General features: G+C 42.9%; 3 protein-coding genes across 3 annotated transcripts in view; 2 read left to right on the top strand and 1 right to left on the bottom strand.

The window, feature by feature from the left end:
• LOC140311517 (tripartite motif-containing protein 16-like) overlaps positions 1 to 20,749 on the bottom strand; it is a 252,966-nt gene that overhangs the window by 27,206 nt on the left and 205,011 nt on the right. The window lies entirely within an intron of this gene.
• The window catches only part of pycr3 (pyrroline-5-carboxylate reductase 3), a 404,375-nt gene that overhangs the window by 382,912 nt on the left and 714 nt on the right, over positions 1 to 20,749 (top strand). The window lies entirely within an intron of this gene.
• On the top strand, positions 1,880 to 14,259 carry LOC140311508 (GTP-binding protein Di-Ras1-like). Its single transcript, XM_072388895.1, has 4 exons — positions 1,880 to 2,099; positions 7,492 to 7,676; positions 8,295 to 8,465; positions 10,829 to 14,259. The coding sequence occupies exons 2-4, from the start codon at positions 7,539 to 7,541 to the stop codon at positions 11,117 to 11,119; spliced, it is 600 nt and encodes a 199-aa protein (XP_072244996.1). The 5' UTR covers positions 1,880 to 2,099; positions 7,492 to 7,538; the 3' UTR covers positions 11,120 to 14,259.

Genomic DNA, 20,749 nt, shown 5'->3' with positions numbered 1-20,749 from the left:
GGAGGGCTTCATCTGGGTGAAGGTACCACTGATGCACAGCTGGATGTTGGAGTTCTGGAGAGACAGATGCTGCCATCAAGGTGACTTCTGTGGTTATTTCAGCAGGACGATGCCAGACCTCATTCTGCAGGACTTCCAGCAGCTTCATACACTCAGAGTGTGTGAGCTCGGCTGCCTGCCTGCAGCCCACATCTGTCTGCTGCTGCAGATGTTGGAGCATCATGAAGAGGAGAACCAGACAACCAGGGACTGCTGAGCAGCTGGAATCTGGGATTCAGCAGGAATGGACTCGGATTCCTGTGAAAAACTCAGTTCAAAGCATCAAAAAGAGTCATTAAAGGAAGCTGAAGGATGGAAACATGAGTCTGGAGCAGCTTTCACTGAGTGGTGCTGCTTCAGGTTCTGGATCTGGTTCTGAACACTGAAGCTGGTTGGTGAAAACGTTTTTGTTGACCTTTTAAAAAACTTTCCATCAGTTTGTGTGTCTGCGTCGGAACAATCGTCACATTTTAAATAATTTAAATCAGTATTTATTCAAGAAACAAAATCAGATGAAGAAAACGTTCAAAAATACGAGATTTAAAAGTCAGAAGCTGAAGTAAAACAGCAGAAATTCTGGAAAAGATTTGATTATTTTCAGGATTCATGGCAGATTTTTACGAGCCTCCATCAGAACAAAGAGAAGCATCGAGTTCCATTGATCCGATCAGTGATCAGTGATCATTGAGCTGAGCAGCTGGAATCTGGGATTCAGCAGGAATGGACTCAGATTCCTGTGAAAAACTCAGTTCAAAGCATTAAAAAGAGTCATTAAAGGAAGCTGAAGGAACACGATGGGACACAACTTTTAATGAATGTCGCGTCAAATTCTAGATTTTGCTCTATTTTCTTAACACAAACCAATCAGATAACAGATTTAATTTTTATTGCATTAAAAAAAAACTTTTATTTCTATATTTCCTGTTTTCTTTTTGCAGATTTATTTCAGCTACTTCCTCCCTGAGGGTATCAACAACTGACTTGATCTGAAAACCATGAAAATAAACATCCAAATATATGTTTGGCATCAGAAAAGATCTGCAGCAGTTTTCAGTTGATTTTTATCCGCAGATTCTTTCATTTTTGGTCCTCAGTCAAGCCTCAAAGTGACGTCATCATCACCTGTTTCATTTATAACAGCTCTGTTAGGAAATCTAGCAGCTAAAACAATTCAGCTGCATCATTTAATCGTTGTTGTATTTAATCTGAGTGAATAATTAGATGCATTGTTTTTGGATTTAAGTTAAAAGTACACACTTTAAAAAGATTCTTTGAAATCATTCATTCCGAGTCGCCAACAATCAGTTAACAGTCAGAATACGGGTTAATTTAGAGAAATACAGCCTTTATTGCAGCATCTTTCTCACGTGACCTGACATGATTCACGGTTGATGTTTTATAATTTTCGGCCCTGTTCTATTTTCTCCCCTGATGACGTGTCTGAGTGACGCTGATGGAGCTGAAGGTGTGAGAGAAACTGGATTTTTCCCCTCAGAGTGATGCTGGAAATGAGACTTCCGGCTGACAGCATTTTAAAGTCTTCAAATTAAAAGGAAAAAGCGCCTTTTTATGACCATCGCTTTGATTTGACTCTACTCTTGATTATCCACGTTAGAGCCATAAAAGCCACGGCTGGAGTCCTATGATGCAGACATAAATCACTTTGTTTCTGTCTCACTTATTATTGTTTATTTGGTTACAATGATACGCACGTGTCTCGTAATTGGAGGTCTTTGTATGATAAAATAAAAATGTTTCTGTCAGAGTAAAATCTTTATTCTGGAAATCAAACGAAAGAAATCCAAACGGAAGTCTTGTTTCTTGTTTTTGCCAGCGGAGGAGAGGAAGGGGGTGATGGAGCAGGGAGGAGGAGGAGGAGGAGGAAGAAGAGGAAGAGGAGGGTTGCAGTGTGCCGATCAGAAGAAGGTCCGATGATGATGATGATGATGATGGTGGTGTGAGTCAGACAGCGGAGGATTCAGGATGCTCACAACTGCTCCGGAGTAGACAAACCCCGCGCATATCCACAGAGAGAAACCCAAAGGATCCGCAGAGCCTCGGTGAGTCCGCGGAGATCACATCCACACCGGCTACACCGCCGACACTCACACCGACAACCACGCACCGTCACCCGGGTAAGGTTGGCAGATAGCAGCCGGGGAACGGAGCAACACGGTCGGTGTGATTTCACCGCCCGGCTCGGTGCTGAACTGGCTCTCTCATCGCTGCATGCATGTGTGTGTGTGTGTGTGTGTGCACGTATATGTAATGGGAAGGGGTGCACGTGTCCAGCTGCGCGCGTGCTCGAGCCCTCCTTAGCATTGAGTGTGGTCACACAGATTAACATGATGTGAGGAGATAATGAGACTGTGGAGCTGCAGCTGATTGAAACGAGAACAAAGCAGCAGGTCAGTGTGCGCGCGCGCGCGCGCGCGTGTGTTGTCATGACTGTAAAATACCATCATCACGGCTTCTTTTGAATATTCTAACAACATTACAACCAGCTGTTGAAGAGGAATCATTTTAAATAAACTTAGAAATAAAGCAAAAAGCTTTCAGAAAAATGACCCAACATCTCAGAATTTATCCTGTTCTGTTGAACTTGATGGATTAAAAGTAAATGCAGTGCGAGCTGTGGTTAAAATTTAGCCTATCAATAATATTCACAGCTACAGTGTGCTTATACATCACATGAGAGTAAGAGATCCATGAAGTTGGGTCACTGGGGCAACAGGTTCAGGTGGGAAACCCAGACATCCAGCTACTCCTGGGGGATCCCAGGCCAGAGGGGATATATAATCCCCCCCAGGGAGTCCTGGGTCTCCCCCAGGCCTCCAACCAGGAGGCATCCTCACCAGATGAACCACCTTTCTATGTGGTGGAGCTCCTCACCTCATCTCTATGGCTGAGCCCAGCCAACCTCTGAGGGAAACTCACTTCAGCTTGTATCCACGACCTCATTCTGTCAAGAACTGGTGGAGAGGCAGGACCCAGAAGCAGCTCTTTTAGTTAAAAAAAAAGGTTTATTCCAAAACAGGGAGCAAAAGCAAAAATACTTAAACGTGGAAAAAGACTATGACAAACAAAAGAGGACTAGGATTAACTGTGGAAACAAGACTGTGAAATAAATACTATGAGGCAAAACCAGCCTTATCTTTCAGTGGCATGAAGGGATAGTGAGGATTCTGCCGTGAATGAGAGGAAACCAGGAGGCTAAATACTGTGGAGGGAGTGATCAGTGAATGCTGTGCAGCTGGGAACAATGAAGCAGGGCTGGCAGAGGGAAACATGACCAGAACAGAACCCAATGAAACATAAACTGTGACACATTCTCTCCCAGATGTTGCTACCAGACCCAGATAAGTGAGCAAAGATGGACCAGTAAATCCGAAGCTTCGCCATTCAGCTGAGCTGTAGCTCTACAGCAGGGATGTCAAAGTCCGGTCCTGGAGGGCCGCTGTCCGGCAGGTTTTAGACGTTTCCCTGCTTCAATGCACCTGATTCAGATCAATGCATCATCAGCAGGCTGCTGCAGAGCTTAACAATCCTTCGAAGTGATCCATTTAATATGAATCAGGTGCATTGAAGCAGGGAAACGTCTAAAAGCTGCAGGACAGCGGCCCTCCAGGACCGGACTTTGACACATGTGCTCTACAAGAAGCTAGTCTGTCAGTCCCGCTCACATCCCAACAACATCCCTATAAACTTCCCTTCACCTTTCCGGTGCACGCTGCGGTTCACGGCTCGAAGACGCCAAAAGAACCGCCTCATCTGCAAAAGGCAGAGATGCAACCCGAAGGTACCAGGCGACCCAGAGAGTAGAAAGCCTGTGATACACTGCAGCAGCTTCCTGTTCCAGCCTCAGTGTGAGTTACATCTGTCGCTGTTTGTGTCACTTTCTCATTTTAGAGGGTTAGAATATGACAGAACTGGACCTATAAATAAGCTGTTAATTGGTTGGTTGATATATCCTGCTGTCTGGGACTGGATATGATTTGAATTCTGTCATTTTTCATCGTAAAGTATACATTTAAAACATGAATTAAAGTCACTGCAGCAGCTTCCTGTTCCAGCCTCAGTGTGGGTTACATCTGTCGCTGTTTGTGTCACTTTCTCCTTTTAGAGGGTTAGAATATGACAGAACTGGTCCTATAAATAAGCTGTTAATTGGTTGGTTGATATATCCTGCTGTCTGGGACTGGATATGATTTGAATTCTGTCATTTTGAACTGAAGTCACAGATGCAGCTGCCTGATCCAGCCTTCGTTTCTTCCTCTTTCCCTCCAAGCAGCCAGACTTTCTGATCATCTTTTAAAGTGGTTCTCCAGCTTTCTGAAGGTCTTTCAAAGTTCTTCTTTGGACATTTTCTGCTTTTTCACTCGTTTTCAGTCCTTCTACCTGAACACGTAACTCTGACCTATGAATTATTCAAGCTCCAAACTCCAGGGATGAACCAGTGTTGTGTCCACAGATAACAGCCAAGCACTACTTCATCGATCCGGACATCAGGTCACCGAGCTTCAGTGCTCATATCGGTCCTCAGCGGCAGAGAAAAACACCTGGAATAGATCTGGGAGAACTGTTAAGATGCAGTGAGTGAGTTCAGTCAGCAGAGAAAACTGAGACAACTCTCTGCCTCCTTCCTCAGACTGATGATCTGTCAGGAGAGAAACAAACCAGCAGATGATCAGGCGTCTCCCTCCATGAAGGAGATCCCCGATTTTCACGCAGCTGATCTGCGTTTTTCTCACAAACTCAGAGGCATAAACACACACTAATCAGAAAATATATTGGAATAATAACGCTTCAAATGTATTTTGTTCAGAATATATATTTCTTATAGTTGCTTCACATCGCTTCATCTATTTTTTTATTTACTTTAAAATGCGCGTCGGTAATTGTGACGTTAATTCAACCTTTTGTTGCGCTTCTTCTTCACTGCTGTCACACATCAGGTCATTTGTCTGCAGCCGGTTCGGTCGCTGGTGTTTTCCCTCCTTCCTGCCTGCCTGCCTGCGCGCGCACAGGAAATGACGTCAGGGGATGTGGGCAGGCGAGTAACCATGACAACGGCCCTTCTGGCGATGACACGTTTGCGCCACTCTCCCAGCGCATGAGACTCTGCAGTCCGTCTCTGTCACTGCCGTCTCTCCTCCGAGCCTCGTAACCACGACAACACGCACGCACGCACGCACGCACGCACACTACATTGTGAGGCTGCCACGGTTATGTCAGCGAACACAAGGGATGCTTTCAGGAGGCAGGCGTGCGTTTGTGCGTGTGCAGCTCATTGTGGAGAGCAGTTAACGAGCGACTGATTGGTCGCTGGTGCGAGTCTGCTGAGCCGATAAGGAGGCGGTGACGTCAGGCAGGAGGAGAAGCTTCCCTGACGGAGAAACACCAGCAGTACTGTTGTAAATGATACTATTTCAAGGTGGATTGCTTTAATCAAAGCAAAAGAAAAGTTTGAAATGGGAAGCCGAATGGACATCCATCAACCTCCCTTCCAGGAGCTGTTTTTGTTCTTCTGTTTGCCGGCTTTACTTTGTTCTGTGCTTTCAACAGTTAGCCTTAAACCGAGTTCTGATTGGTCTGAGCAGCCACCTCCACCTGTGCTGCATGTTGGCTTCATGCACGTCTGAGACTGAACTGATCAGGAAACTGATCAGGAAACTGATCAGTGACAAGGAAAGAGAAAGATAGATACATTATGCCCTTTTTTTCACAAGCTGACATCATTTGCCACAGAAATCCAGTGCAGCAGCTCCCTTTTCCACTATGAATTCCCCCTTTTGTGGCGTACAGCGGCCCATTCACTTCACTCCACCCCTTTTCTTCTGCAGGATCAGCCTTTTTTAAGATCAATACAACTCAATATACCTTGAAGCATGTTGTCACCCTAAAACAAAGCAAACAGCAATTTTACCCTCAAACACTCACAAAGTAACTTTCTTTATCAAATATCAGCTCCATAAAACCTGGGCTTCACTTTCACGCCATTCCTCCGTGTTTTGTTCAACGTTTGAGTGAATGACATGAAAGGGGAACTCCGGTATTTTTAGACCTTATTTCTGGCATGAAATACGTTCATCTGCTCACTGAGAACAGTTTGGAGAAAGTCGGCGTCCTTCAGAAGATATTTAGATAACTGGAGATCCATATAACGGAGTGAACGGGGCTTAGAGGATGCAGCCTCTGAATAAGGCATTATCTGTCTTTATTTCACCAATACTTTAAGAAGAATGAATGAATGAACGTGTGCTATAGCTCTGTTAGCTCATAGCTGCTGTTATGTGGCTACTTGCAGCTATAGGAGAGCTAACGGAGGGATTTCTACACAGGCACTCTACTGGGACCACTTCATCCACACGCCCCCCTGCAGCACAGTTTATTCACTCCGTGCTCTGTGACAGTCGGCTAACTTCACACAGAGTTTGCTGCTGATAGTTTTGTGCAACATGGCAGGATATTTATCAGATTTTGACAACATGGATGACGACTTTGAGTAAGATGGACGTTCTTACCGGAGTGAATGAGCTGTGCTGCAGGGGGGCGTGTGGATGAAGTGGTCCCAGTAGAGTGCCTGTGTAGAAATCCCTCCGTTAGCCCAAACTGTTCTCGGTGAGTAGATGAACGTATTTCATGCCAGAAATAAGGTCCAGGTTTAAAAATACCGGAGTTCCCCTTTACGAACTGTTATATGGAAGAACCGCCAACGGTGCATTCAATGACAAATGGGAAATTGGGGTTTCAATTTCTAACTCAAGAGGGAAAACAAAGAACGTCTGTTAGAAGTCAAATTTTCCTCGTCAGGATATAAAACGTGAAACAAAGACATGGCAGAAGCTCATTTCTATCTCAAGTTATATGCAAACACCCAAACATGTGGTCCCAAGTATAGAAAAAAAGACACTTTATTCCTAATGTCAACTTTTAAGATATCAGTGCTTTTAACATTGAACTCTATCACAACATAATCAGATAGTTTGAATCCGACTGATTTCCTGCATTCCAACTCGTCTCAGTTTGTTAATTTATCCCTGATAATTAAAAGTTTCCAACAGTTTGCTTCAGAGAAAGCGGTTGAAGCTGCTGCGTAACATTTTCCATCAATGCACATTACCTGTGGTTGGATTCTGATACAACAGGGCCCTGCTATGCTCAAACTGAGAGCAGAAGCATCATTTGGTGTCAGTCTGGGTCTCTTTGTTGCTTCTTTGTCAACTTTGTGGGGAGATAGTTATCCTACAATGAAAATAAATTAAAAAAATGCTTCATCTGGGATTATTTTACAGGGTAAATTAAAGTTCCATGTGGAGTCAATTGAATCGAACATGATGATTATTCTATATGAATAATGTGTGCGAACAGAACAGAACAGAGACACAAACTCTGTGGATCAAAGAGTTATTTTAGGAGTAAACTCTGTTGAATAATCGATCCCGTCTCCAGTGTACAGGTGATTGATCCAGAGTGGCAGGTGGACTTCAGCTTCCAGAATGCCTGAGCAGAGTAATGACTACCGGGTGGTGGTGTTCGGAGCCGGCGGGGTGGGGAAGAGCTCGCTCGTTCTTCGGTTTGTTAAAGGCACCTTCAGAGACACCTACATCCCCACAGTGGAGGACACCTACACACAGGTGGGGCACCAGCCGATCTAACTTACATGCATGTGTGATCTGAAGGTTTCTGTAGTTTACCTGTTTGATGCTTCACAGAGAAAAACACACAATAAATGATGAGTATGAGGTCTTTGTTTGATTGTTTGAGTGCCCGAGAGACACAAAACGACCACAGAGAGCCATAAAAGTACCCCAAAGGAACACAGCAGAGTTCTTAAGAGACACCAATCAAGCTTAAAAAAATCCTCAATGAGACATAAACAACCTTAAAGACTAAATATGACCATAAATGTGCAAAAGTACCTCACAATGGGGCTTAAAAGTGACCACAAAGAGACAATGAGCTGTGTTAAAGATGCACAAAATAATCAAAATCACAGGAAAAGCACAAAGCGTGACTTCAAAGAAACACAGATTCACCATAAAGACTCAAGTAAGCAGCTACAAGATGGATTGGATGTATCAATAAGTCGATTTCTGTCTATCGCAGCATATGGATGCATTGAGGAGTTCACAGATTCAATCGGATTATTTGAATCGGATCTTCTTCAGACTATTAAACCGGTGGAGCCCCCAGAAACCCGGTGTCCCGTTCAGATCCTGAGTCATATTGATTACTGTCTGTTGCCTCTGCAGGTGATCAGCTGCGATAAGAGTGTCTGCACGCTGCAGATCACTGACACGACAGGAAGTCACCAGTTTCCCGCCATGCAGCGTCTGTCCATCTCCAAAGGCCACGCCTTCATCCTGGTGTTCTCCATCACCAGCCGCCAATCCCTGGAGGAGCTGAAACCCATCTACCAGCAGGTGGCGTTTTATTCTTCATGCTGCTTGTGTTGCATCTTGTTTCCGTCAGATCAGAATCTTCTTTAACAGACCTTATTTCTGGCATGAAATACGTTCATCTGCTCACTGAGAACAGTTTGGTGAAAGTCGGCGTCCTTCAGAAGATATTTAGATAACTGGAGATCCATATAACGGAGTGAACGGGGCTTAGAGGATGCAGCCTCTAAATAAGGCATTATCTGTCTTTATTTCACCAATACTTTAAGAAGAATGAATGAATGAACGTGTGCTATAGCTCTGTTAGCTCAGAGCTGCTGTGTTGTTGTTATTGGCGGCTATCGGGGGGCTTATAGAGGGCTTTCTACACACTTTTCTACTGTGATGATGTCATCGACGCGCTGCTGCAGCACTTCCAAAACAAAGAAAGAGAAAAAAAATATTAAAGAACAGTAAATACATTTTTTCATGGTGAAGAACAGTAAAAAAAAAAAAAATGGTGTTTTTCTGCTGCATTTACAAACTGTTAAAGTGTTTTTCTTGCTTCAGCTGTGTCTGATTATTCCATTATTCGTTTTACACTTATTTTTACAGTTTATTCACTCCGGTAAGAACGTCCATCTTACTCAAAGTCGTCGTTCACATCGTCAAAATCTGCTAAATATCCTGCCATGTTGCACAAAACTATCAGCAGCAAACTCTGTGTGAAGTTAGCCGACTGTCACAGAGCACGGAGTGAATAAACTGTGCTGCAGGGGGGCGTGTGGATGAAGTGGTCCCAGTAGAGTGCCTGTGTAGAACTCCCTCCGTTAGCTCTCCTATAGCTGCAAGTAGCCACATAACAGCAGCTATGAGCTAACAGAGCTATAGCACACGTTCATTCATTCATTCTTCTTAAAGTATTGGTGAAATAAAGACAGATAATGCCTTATTTAGAGGCTGCATCCTCTAAGCCCCGTTCACTCCGTTATATGGATCTCCAGTTATCTAAATATCTTCTGAAGGACGCCGACTTTCACCAAACTGTTCTCGGTGAGCAGATGAACGTATTTCATGCCAGAAATAAGGTTTAAAAATACCGGAGTTCCCCTTTAATCGGGTTGAATGCCTCTGGTCTGGACACTTTTCGTAAGAAAAGGGAAAACAAAGGGAACTTTGCAGAATTGCTTCCCCATTGGCTCTCAGTGAGTCAGAGCCGTGAGTCAGAGCTGTCTTCAATGCTTGTGACTCAGAGCTAAAAACATCTTTGAGTTTCAGGTGTGGCTGTGTTCAAAGGCACATAAAAATCCAATAACATGTACAGTATCTGCGAATGTAAAGCTAGATCTGTTTAAAAGTAAATGTTTTCAGGTAGATGGATGCGAATGTGTGCTGTAATAGATCTACCGCAGAGCCAAAAGGAAGATCTAAATACACCGCAGATATAACAGACATGTCAGATTCCTGAAGGCATAGAGTCGACTCACACAGATATTTATCTGAGGTATCCTCATATGAGTGTTTGGTTAAAATAAAGCAGCTGCTGCTAAGTGCAGCTTGGATTTTTGGGGGATTTTTGGCTTAATTTGCTCCATTTTTAGATTGTTTTGTTTAGTTTGCAAAAACGATGAAATGAAATTTGTTTAAAAACTCACTGACTGAAGATCTTTAGTGTCCTTAAATGACCAGTAAATCTTGTTCAATCCTGGTTAAACTTAATTTTAGCTGAAGAAAGTTGCAGTTGGGGAGCTGCTGAGCCTGGTTCTTAACACCCAGTTTCCCATCTAAAGCCACAGTTAAACGCTGTCACCGTGACGTCTTTTATGCCCCGTCTGGCCGGAGTCTTTTCCTCCTCAGACCTCAAGCCCTGATCAAACCCCACTTAAACCCCAGAAGTGACAGTGGACATGCCTCTGGCCCTGGCACACACTCACTTATTGATTACAGCTTCAATCACAAAGCACAGAGCTGGAGCAGTGATATATCTTCAGGGAGGTATCCTTCGCTAAGACTTGTAGATATTTTCAGATCTGCAGCCCATCAAAAAGCTAACAAAGAGGCACAGGTTATTTCCCACTTAGTTCCACTCCACCACAAAGCAGATCTTTGTCCAATGTGACTTCTGCATTTTCCACAGCAGAGCAAAGCTAAGGGACCAACAGCAGCTCCAAAGTGACCAAGAGCAGCTTGGATTTGTTCCACACATAGAACAGAGATTCTCACAGCATCTATGTTCAGCTCATCTCTACTTACTGTCCCGGCAACAGCATCTTTTTTCTTTTATCCACACTTCTTATTCTTATTCTTATCTGTTCCTGGGCTCCACAGAACAAAGCTACGTAACTTTAGAACTTGTTAATCGATGCTCTGATTGTGGTTCTAACTGCTGTGACATCTTATCTTTGCAGATTTTGGCGATTAAGGGCAGCGTGGAGTCCATTCCCATCATGCTTGTGGGCAACAAGAGCGACGAGACGGGCCAACGTGAGGTGCAGACGAAGGATGGCGAGGCTCAGGCCGCCACCTGGAAGTGTGCCTTCATGGAGACGTCGGCCAAGACAAACACCAACGTGAAAGAACTGTTTCAGGAGCTGCTGGCGCTGGAGAAGAAGAGGGACATGAGCCTGAGCATCGACGGAAAACGATCGGGAAAACAGAAACGAGCCGACAAGCTGAAGGGGAAGTGCAGCATCATGTAGAGCGAGCAGCGGCTGCAGAGGACTCGCTGCAGACTGAACCACAGAGGAGCCAGCTCTTCTTCTTCTGTGGTGGCTGAACGCTGAAGCCCGGTCGAACAAATGTACGGCTGATAATGGAAACTGGAACATTTACACCGAGCCTGAACCGGATTGTGTTTGTGATCCCAAAATACATGTATCGATGCTAACTAACGAGGGCCACCGCTAACGACCACGCTAACATTTTAACAAAGGAATACTTCATTTTGTTGTGAATCCAGATCGTAGAAACAGATAAAAGTAAAGCTCCAGTTCGATCCAGCAGTTTCTATAACCTAACTGGTCCTGAAAATGTTTAAGGATGATGTTACTGTGCGTTTCCCTTCGATAGTTGTAATGGAGTCAGTGCACTGGTTATACGACATGCACCTTTATCTCTAGGCTTTGTTAGCACTCCCCAGGCTTAAAGCTGCACCTAATTGATTGTAACTAACTGGTAGGCTTTCATCTCTCTCCCCCCCCCCGGGCGTTGGTTAGTTGGATCAAGACAAGCGAGGAATCTTGGACACGTTTCTGTCATTTTAGCCATTTCTGTGACACGCTGCGCATCATCACTGGGTAAAAGCTTTCCAGTGTGGCTTATTTATGGGCAGGAATGCAATGTAATATCCATAAATATGTTTTCCTTAGTGTGGAATTGCCCCTCCTCGCCCCCCGCCTTGTTACTTCATGACACCAGGGGGAGAAAACACCACCTCCACCTACCCTGGACTACCCTGGTTCAGGTGCAGGTATTTAGTTGGTGGCAGCTCAGCACATCCTGCACACTGGACCTTTAAAGCTGAAACACGTTTGCATGTTAACACACTTCAGCTCAGTCACGTCTGATTCTCTTGTTGCCCCCTGGTGGTCTAAGTTCTGTTTATCTCCAATCCTTTGGAGCATAAACTCTTTCAAGGGAACCGGTTTTGCTTCTTGTTTTCTGTTTTATTCACAGTTTTTACATCTTTGTCAACAGCGAAGAAGGGGCTTTTCCTTGTCGTCTTATTTAAAGGGGAACTCCGGTATTTTTAAACCTGGACCTTATTTCTGGCATGAAATACGTTCATCTGCTCACCGAGAACAGTTTGGTGAAAGTCGGCGTCCTTCTGAAGATATTTAGATAACTGGAGATCCATATAACGGAGTGAACGGGGCTTAGAGGATGCAGCCTCTAAATAAGGCATTATCTGTCTTTATTTCACCAATACTTTAAGAAGAATGAATGAATGAACGTGTGCTATAGCTCTGTTAGCTCATAGCTGCTGTTATGTGGCTACTTGCAGCTATAGGAGAGCTAACGGAGGGATTTCTACACAGGCACTCTACTGGGACCACTTCATCCACACGCCCCCCTGCAGCACAGTTTATTCACTCCGTGCTCTGTGACAGTCGGCTAACTTCACACAGAGTTTGCTGCTGATAGTTTTGTGCAACATGGCAGGATATTTATCAGATTTTGACAACATGGATGACAACTTTGAGTAAGATGGACGTTCTTACCGGAGTGAATAAACTGTGCTGCAGGGGTCGATGACATCATCCCAGCAGACGAGTGTGTAGAAAGCCCTCTATAAGCCCCCCGATAGCCGCCAATAACAACAACACAGCAGCTATGAGCTAACAGAGCTATAGCACACGTTCATTCATTCATTCTTCTTAAAGTATTGGTGAAATAAAGACAGATAATGCCTTATTTAGAGGCTGCATCCTCTAAGCCCCGTTCACTCCGTTATATGGATCTCCAGTTATCTAAATATCTAGGTCTAGACCTGGACCTATAAAGGTCTAGGTTTAAAAATACCGGAGTTCTCCTTTAAGGAGCCGCTTTGATGTGATGAGCATAAGCGCTGCTGGTGCTCCGGTCAGCAGAATCTTTTGTCTCGTTTCCTCACGACTGTCACTATTTGCAGATATTTAGGCCTTACATTTAGGCTCAACATCTCTCTTTGTGTTTGACTTTTTCTGTTTATCGACACTTGATGGTTAGTTTTTGATGTTACTTACAGAAACAGTTGTCAACTCATGGAACTTTCTCACTTGTGCTTCACTCCATCATGCACAGTTCAACTGGAAAATGAAGGAAAGCCATTGCAAATGTAATGTATACTCCTCTGTTTTTCTAATCTATCTGGCAGTGGGATTTCAGAAGTTGGTTAATTAGTAAAGTGCAGTAAAAGGGTCAAATTCAGACTCCCTGACCAACGAATTTGATCTAGCTCGTGTTTAACCCATCAACCCACTATATAAGCAAACTGTGGCTGTTAACCCACTGAATGTGATTGAAAAGTCAGTCAGTGTTTGCATCTTTGAGGTCAAACCTGCTGCAAATGGATTGTGTCATATTTGGCAAAGTAAGAGTGATAATATATTCCTGTCTTTCTAAATTAGGCATCAATGCAAGATGCATACAGCAGCAAATGGAAGTACAAAACCTAACACAGGTGGCGTTTGCAAATAATTCGCTTTTTAAGATACTCACAGCTGGGAAAAACTCCATTCACCTTGATGGGTTGATATCAAGCATCGGAGCAGTCGGTTGCTGTGGTGGTTTGCTGGATCAGACATGTGAATATTCTCCTTCACATGATGCCAAACCAGCAGCTGGCTTCACAAAGGAAAAAAGCTCTGCCAGCTTCTGAATTCTGGCCCTTTTACTTCCAAGGAGGAACGTAAAGAAAAGGATTTTTGTATCTATAAATCGTGCATAAGAGGAATCCCAAAGTAAGTGTATAATAGGTACAGTAAAAGGCTGAAGTGAAGTATTTCTATATTCAATAAGAGTTTACAACATTTCTATCATGCTGGTTGTGGTTTTAATCAACCGGATTTCAGCTCCGAGTCGACTCAGCTTTATTTAACCTCCACACTTTGAGGATCTGATGGTCTGCAGTGGAAGCAGCTGACAGTCTCACATCAACACAGCAGGAAAACTCCGCCTCAACGATGCCCACGAGCGTCAGATGGCGTCTGGCACGGCCTTCATCTCCGAGGATAAAACCTCTGTTAGCATGAAGGAGCAGGTCACCACGTGGGAGAAGATGTTTCAGGATCTGTTGCCCAAAAGACCACAAACAAGTAATAAAATGTAACTTAATATACTTTAATAAAGATAACTATGAAAGCTTCATTTTACTGACAGACTTCATTTTTGTTTGAAGAGCAACTTCTTCCAAATACAGTCAGACAGCAGGGGGCGCTGCAGGGGCGTTTAATGATGTCAAAGATGCTCTGATTATAGTAAGTTAAAGGGGAACTCCGGTATTTTTAAACCTTATTTCTGGCATGAAATACGTTCATCTACTCACCGAGAACAGTTTGGTGAAAGTCTTTTGGAAGATATTTAGATAACTCAAAGTCGTCGTTCACGTTGTCAAAATCTGATAAATATCCTGCCATGTTGCACAAAACTATCAGCAGCAAACTCTGTGTGAAGTTAGCCGACTGTCACAGAGCACGGAGTGAATAAACTGTGCTGCAGGGGGCGTGTGGATGAAGTGGTCCCAGTAGAGTGCCTGTGTAGAAATCCCTCCGTTAGCTCTCCTATAGCTGCAAGTAGCCACATAACAGCAGCTATGAGCTAACAGAGCTATAGCACACGTTCATTCATTCATTCTTCTTAAAGTATTGGTGAAATAAAGACAGATAATGCCTTATTTAGAGGCTGCATCCTCTAAGCCCCGTTCACTCCGTTATATGCATATACGCTGATCGCGAGTTATCTAAATAGCTTCTGAAGGACGCTGACTTTCACCAAACTGTTCTCGGTGAGTAGATGAACGTATTTCATGCCAGAAATAAGGTCCAGGTTTAAAAATACCGGAGTTCTCCTTTAAAGTGACACTGAGATGGAGAGAATGTAAACAGAAGCTTCTATAAGGCATTTCTGCTCCATTTAAAGGCAACAATATGAATATGAGCAAAGAAATCCAGGCTAAAAACAGAGCGCAGAGGTCCTTCAGCACAACAGTTAGCTCTGCTTTGGTTTAACTTTGCATCCCTCGCATGAATGCAGCTGAAACAAACCAGAACTCTGTTCCGGCTCCAGTTAAAGACTCATATGCATTGATGTTTGTCTTCTTACAGCAAGCAGATTTTCAAATGTGGGACTGATCCTAAAACTAAAAGGATGAGAAGCGACGTTGAAGCTTTTTTCATCCTGAAAAACCGCTCAGAGAAGCTTTTCCACGTTGGTGTGTCCACACTGATCACGTGTGTTGTGTTTTACTTCCTGTTAGCATCACTCTGGCTGCAGCCGAAACCAAAACTGAACTCCAACTGGTTTATGTTCTGTTTAATCAGGTCAGGTGAGCAGGAGACTTCCTGTGTGATCCAAGAAGCTTCCAACTTGATATAAAGTTGTTTCTCCAGGACAGATTTCAGCCCGAATGCATTGCTCTCTAATCCCTTTCGTACTTGAATTAAGAAAACAGTCATTTTTATGCAGGTTCTTACTTCATAACAAATGAAAATCCATGAAATTCAGAGCCAGAAACCCAACATGTTTGTAGCTGCAGCTTCTTATTAGATTTGTACAAAATAAAAGCAGAGCTGATGGCTGAATATAATCACAAACAGCAGGAAATGTGTGTCATTCCTCCCCAAAAAACCTGAAATTATAGGAAAAACTATTCTAACAAGCATTCAGTGGCATGATTCATGGTTTGAGTTAGGAAGGGAAGGACCCAGATGCAGGAAACACGGCAAAAAGGAATCTGTGAAAAGCAACAAAACTCAAGAGAAAACAGCTGATCGACTGACTGAGCTGATACTAAACAAAGGAAAACCTGGAGAATAAATACCGAGGCACGTGACTGCAATCACGGAGCAGGTGAAGCAATCAGTAACAAAACCAGGTATGAAACAGGAAGTTAACAAACCAGCAAAACTCTTCAAAATAAAACAGGATGCACGAGAACTAAAGAGCCAGAAGTGAACTGATGAATAAAATGGAAAATCAAAACACATAAACTCAAAAATCACATCACTCAGAGGGTCAAAAAACACAGCAATGAACCTTTAAATCTGTCTCAGTGTCGTTGGAGTTGACTGAGATGAGGCGCAAGCTGCACTTCCTCACGCAAAGAGGTGAAATTTAGCACGAAAAAAGGCGAAATATGTAAAAAAGGAGGATAAAGAGGCGCTTTTGGTTGATCTGCTAATTGGAAACCAGTCCAAGTCACAGCCTCATGAAGCTGGTTGACATGCTGACACTGATGCATGGTCAACATTTCCTTTGTTCTCCACTGAATCCGGAGTCAGACCAGTTGATATTAAGCCGTCTGAAGCTGGTTCTGAGCTTGCTGCTGTACCTGAAGTTCACCTGTCGATAATCTTTAAGATAAACTGCAGCCTTTACCGTTTACAGCACCAGGCGTCACAATCACAGGAAGAGCGCATAAGGAGGCAGCACAACGTGGTTAAATGACTTCCCAAACGTCGCTCTGCAGAATCAGCCGTGCAGAAAACCCAGGAACTGTTTTGCTGCCATCTGCTGGATGAACTGTGACATTTACGCCTTCAATAAAACACGTTCAACTCCACTTTCTGCACATTTCTGACTTTCTGAGGCCGTTTACCACCATGCTCACTTGACGCTCTGATTGGCTGCCCACAGCCCTATGAGTGTGTGAGCCTGTGCACGTGCATGCGTGTGTTCAACAGGTGCCAACCTGGATGGGTTAAAAGCGGAGGAGAAATGTTGTGTATTTCCTGTATCTACGTGACAATAAAGTAATAAAGTCTTAATCTTAAGAAGTAATAATTGACCTTAATTAAGCTTTGGTAAAGACAGCTGAGTGGTGTCGCTTAACAAATGCACCGTGGAAAAGGAAAACTCAGTCGTTCACACAGTCTGTGATGCATGACAGGTTGTTTCTTCGTGTAAAACAGTATTTTGCATTTAAAATTTAAATTTTATCTGTTTATTTTAGGTTTTTTTTACAGTATACAGTATATTAATAACATTAATATACATGTCCCTCCTGTTCCAGTTCATTCATTCCATTAGAATATCTGTAATTTACTGTCAAACAGAATAAAAACGCATGTGTTTGATCAGTCCTGCAGAGTTACACACTGTCAGGGTCAGAGTGTGTTTGTCTCCATTAACAGTACAGTACAGTGTGTGTGTAAATGGTCGCTTGTTTGTGTGCTGAGCTGTTGTGAAACAGTAGTTTACTGTCAGTGCCCCCCCCCCCCCCCCCCCCCCCCCCACCGAAGCCGTATGAGCAGTTAAGAACAAGCTGCAGTTTGTATGCATGTGAATCTCTTCAGTGGAAGCAGATCAGCTTTGATTCATGAGATAAAATGACTCATTTACATAAAAAAAAAAGTTTCAAAGAAATTATCAAGATTTCTGGTTAAACTCCACTGATCATGTGACACTGTCGTATAATAGCTGAAAATGAATTAATCTTCACATTTTAATTAGGGCTGTCATAGTTAGCGCGTTAATCGCGATGCGATTAATTAAGCGAATGCGATTAATTTGTTTGATCGCGGTTAATCGCGGCCTTGTCAATTGGCAATAATTATAATTAATTAGTGATTAAAAAATAGGAGAAAAGTCACTAAGAGTTCTGAATCTGATGTGTCTAATGACTGCATTTTTTTTCTATTAATTTAATTGTCATTGGACCCTGTTCTGTTTGTCGTCTTCAGTTTTAAGACCACATTGTTGTGGCATTTTCTGTGCTGTATTTTTCAAATAGAAATGTCAAGTGGGTCTACAATACACTTTTTTTATTTGAAAGAAGAAATAAAATACTTTTTTCTTTGTTTATTTGATTCTAACTCTATATTTTTAAGATAGAGATTAATCGTGAGTTAACTATGGAAAAATGCGATTAATTGCGATTAAAAAAATAATAGTTTGACAGCCTTAATTTTAATGCAAATCTTTTATTTATTTTTTATTAGCACCGTCGTAATATCAGATCATTGATGATTTCCTTTTTAGACCTTTGCCTATACTGACATACTGTGGCTTCCTGGATTGGACACATTTACTTGACCTCACCACAAAGTTCTGCTTCATTATGGAGCAAAATGAAAATTCCTGCAGCACTTTTTTCCATTTGACATCATTATTGTCTTGATTTCATTCACCTAATGGCAAATGGGGGGTATTGATGTCTTTTGATAAGAGCATGGACTTTCCAACCCTTTGTTTTACTGCTCTGCTTCATGCTCAAAAAGTCCCAACTTACATGTAAACATGCAGCGATGATGAAACATCAGCAGGTGGATAAAAGCATGTTTGACCGGGACTCATTATTCGTGCTTGTGTTTGATCTGCTGTCCTGAACACTGACCTCAAACAAATCCAGAACAGCACAGAGTTTGTGTCCAAAGTAAACGGACTAAGTCACCTGTATTCACCTGTGATCCAGCAGCACTTACAGGAAGTGGAAACTCTGGGTTTCACAAGAGGTGCTGCCCTTCGTATGAATCAGACACTTTGATTAGATTTAGTGAACCTAAATCAAACTGTGCCTCGAAAAGAGAAGATTCTCCGACGTGCCGCATGTTTGAGCATTTTCAGTCTGAAAACTGCTGCAAGATAATCAATAGTAACCTAAAAGTACAGTTGTAGCAGCACTTAGACCACTTGAAGTAAAGCATTTTACCTGCTGACCTGAAGAGTTGATAAACCAGATAATTACAGCTGAATTCCTTTAGCTGCAAACTGAAATAGCTGCATTGGCAACTGGTAACTGGCACGAAACCCTGAAGGAAAAGGAACATATCTGATATGATTCTTAATTTGTTCCCTGTAGCTGGAACAAGCACAATGTGTAAATGTGTTCACAGACTGAATTAACTCTCAGAAGAAACTGTGAGACTCCTCTTATCCACTGATGTGCAACAACAGATGCAGGCCTGGCACAAGCAAAGCGTTCCTTTCCCCTCCTGAACTCTGGGGACCCTGATTGGAAATGCGTTTATGTGACAGATTCCAAACATTAGCTTTGACTTTGGACAGAACTTCCTGATCTGGGCTTGTGTCGCCTTTTCCACTGGAACATTTGATGGGGGACAGACCGAGTTAAGCTCATGACTTATCTATCTTTTAATTGTCCATGTTGTGGATTTATCCACTAGATGTTCCTATTTTGAACAACAACATTTGTGTCTCATGCATAAACTATAGCTGGTTTAATTTTTTACACAAGAAACTCATGTTGTGCCCATTTTTGGTCGTCCAACGCTGAAAGGAACCAAAAGGAAGCAACAAGTGAAAGGATACGTCCTCCAATTTGGTTCAGTGTGTCCTTACAAACAGGATTAAACTGATAAAAGTCTGAATGGGATTAAAACTGTTTACTGTTTGTGTGAAGTTTTGATCTGACCTCAGATCAGCCGACACACCTGAAACTAAGACAATTTCCTACTACAACCAATGTTTATTCATGTTGTATTTAAGTATTTCCTGTAGTTTTGGGCCTAATTCCACCTGATTACATCCTTTAAGTCCTTTAATACTCAAGCAGCCAGACCTTCCTCTAATCTACTCTTTCAGAGTTTTTCTTTGGACATTTTCTGCTTTTTCACTCATTTTCAGTCCTTGTACCTGAGCATTTTCAGTGTTTTTTCTTTGTTCAGCCACTTAACTCTGACCTTTGAACCATTCGGGCAGAAAAAGGCTCCAAACTCAAGGGATGAACCAGTGTTGTGTCGACACAGAACAGACAACTTAGCAAAGAAGCCATTTTAAACTGGATCTTTGTCACAAAGACACATCATTTGTTCCCATTTCTTTAGTTGCATCTATGAAAAACAGCAAAGAAAACACAGTTTGACAGACAGAAAATAGGATTTCTGCAGCAACAAGGTGATTCCCAAAGAGCTATTAGCTGAAAACTTGGCATATCTCAGCATGGTGTGCAGTGTGTCCTTAAAACATTTGAGGAAACTGGACAAGTGGAGGACAAAAGAAGAAGTGTCAGGCCTAAAAAACTATCTCCAGCAGATGAACAGGATCTGAAAGTGATGTCCTTAAGAAAGAGGAAAAAATCCAGCTGTGACCTGACAGGACCTGAGAGATGCATCTGGACCTTCAGCTGATCCATCTACTGTTGGCCCAAGCCTCATCAGAAATGGGCTCCATGGAAGGGTGGCTGTCAAGAAGCCGTTCTTAAGGAAGGGAAACAGGGAGAAAAGGCTGAGCTGTGCCAAATGACACAAGAAGTGGACTGAAAATCAGTGGCAACAGGTCTTATGGAGGGATGAATCCTCCCCAGAGCCCAGAGAAGTGATCATTCTTTGCTTGGTGGCCCTCGGCCTCTTGGTTGGGCCCCTCCAGCAGGCCATGAAATAAAGCTGAAAGCTTGAGAGATGACTGAAGGAAGAAAGTTCTTCTGTTGGGACTTTCACTCATTTCTCTGACTTCACTCTTTGATTTTGTTGTGAAAACTTAGATTCCAGCCAACAGGAGATCTTTGAGTTTCGGTGAGAAATCCCTCATCCTGGAAACTAAGACCCAACTGCTCACATGTCTGAATGAAGGGAAACCTCTGATCTGCGGCATGTTCGGAGCTTTTCTTCCAAACTTTAATGAGAAATCTTTGCTTCTGTCCCTTCATCCTGTTCAGGTGTTGCAGTGAAAGT

Source organism: Leuresthes tenuis, unplaced genomic scaffold (assembly GCF_036924035.1).
Source record: "Leuresthes tenuis unplaced genomic scaffold, fLeuTen1.0.hap1 SCAF_7, whole genome shotgun sequence".
In the NCBI taxonomy this organism is placed as follows: Eukaryota; Metazoa; Chordata; class Actinopteri; order Atheriniformes; family Atherinopsidae; genus Leuresthes; species Leuresthes tenuis.
Note: the sequence above shows the minus strand (reverse complement) of the source record. Positions and strands in the feature narration are given on the sequence as shown.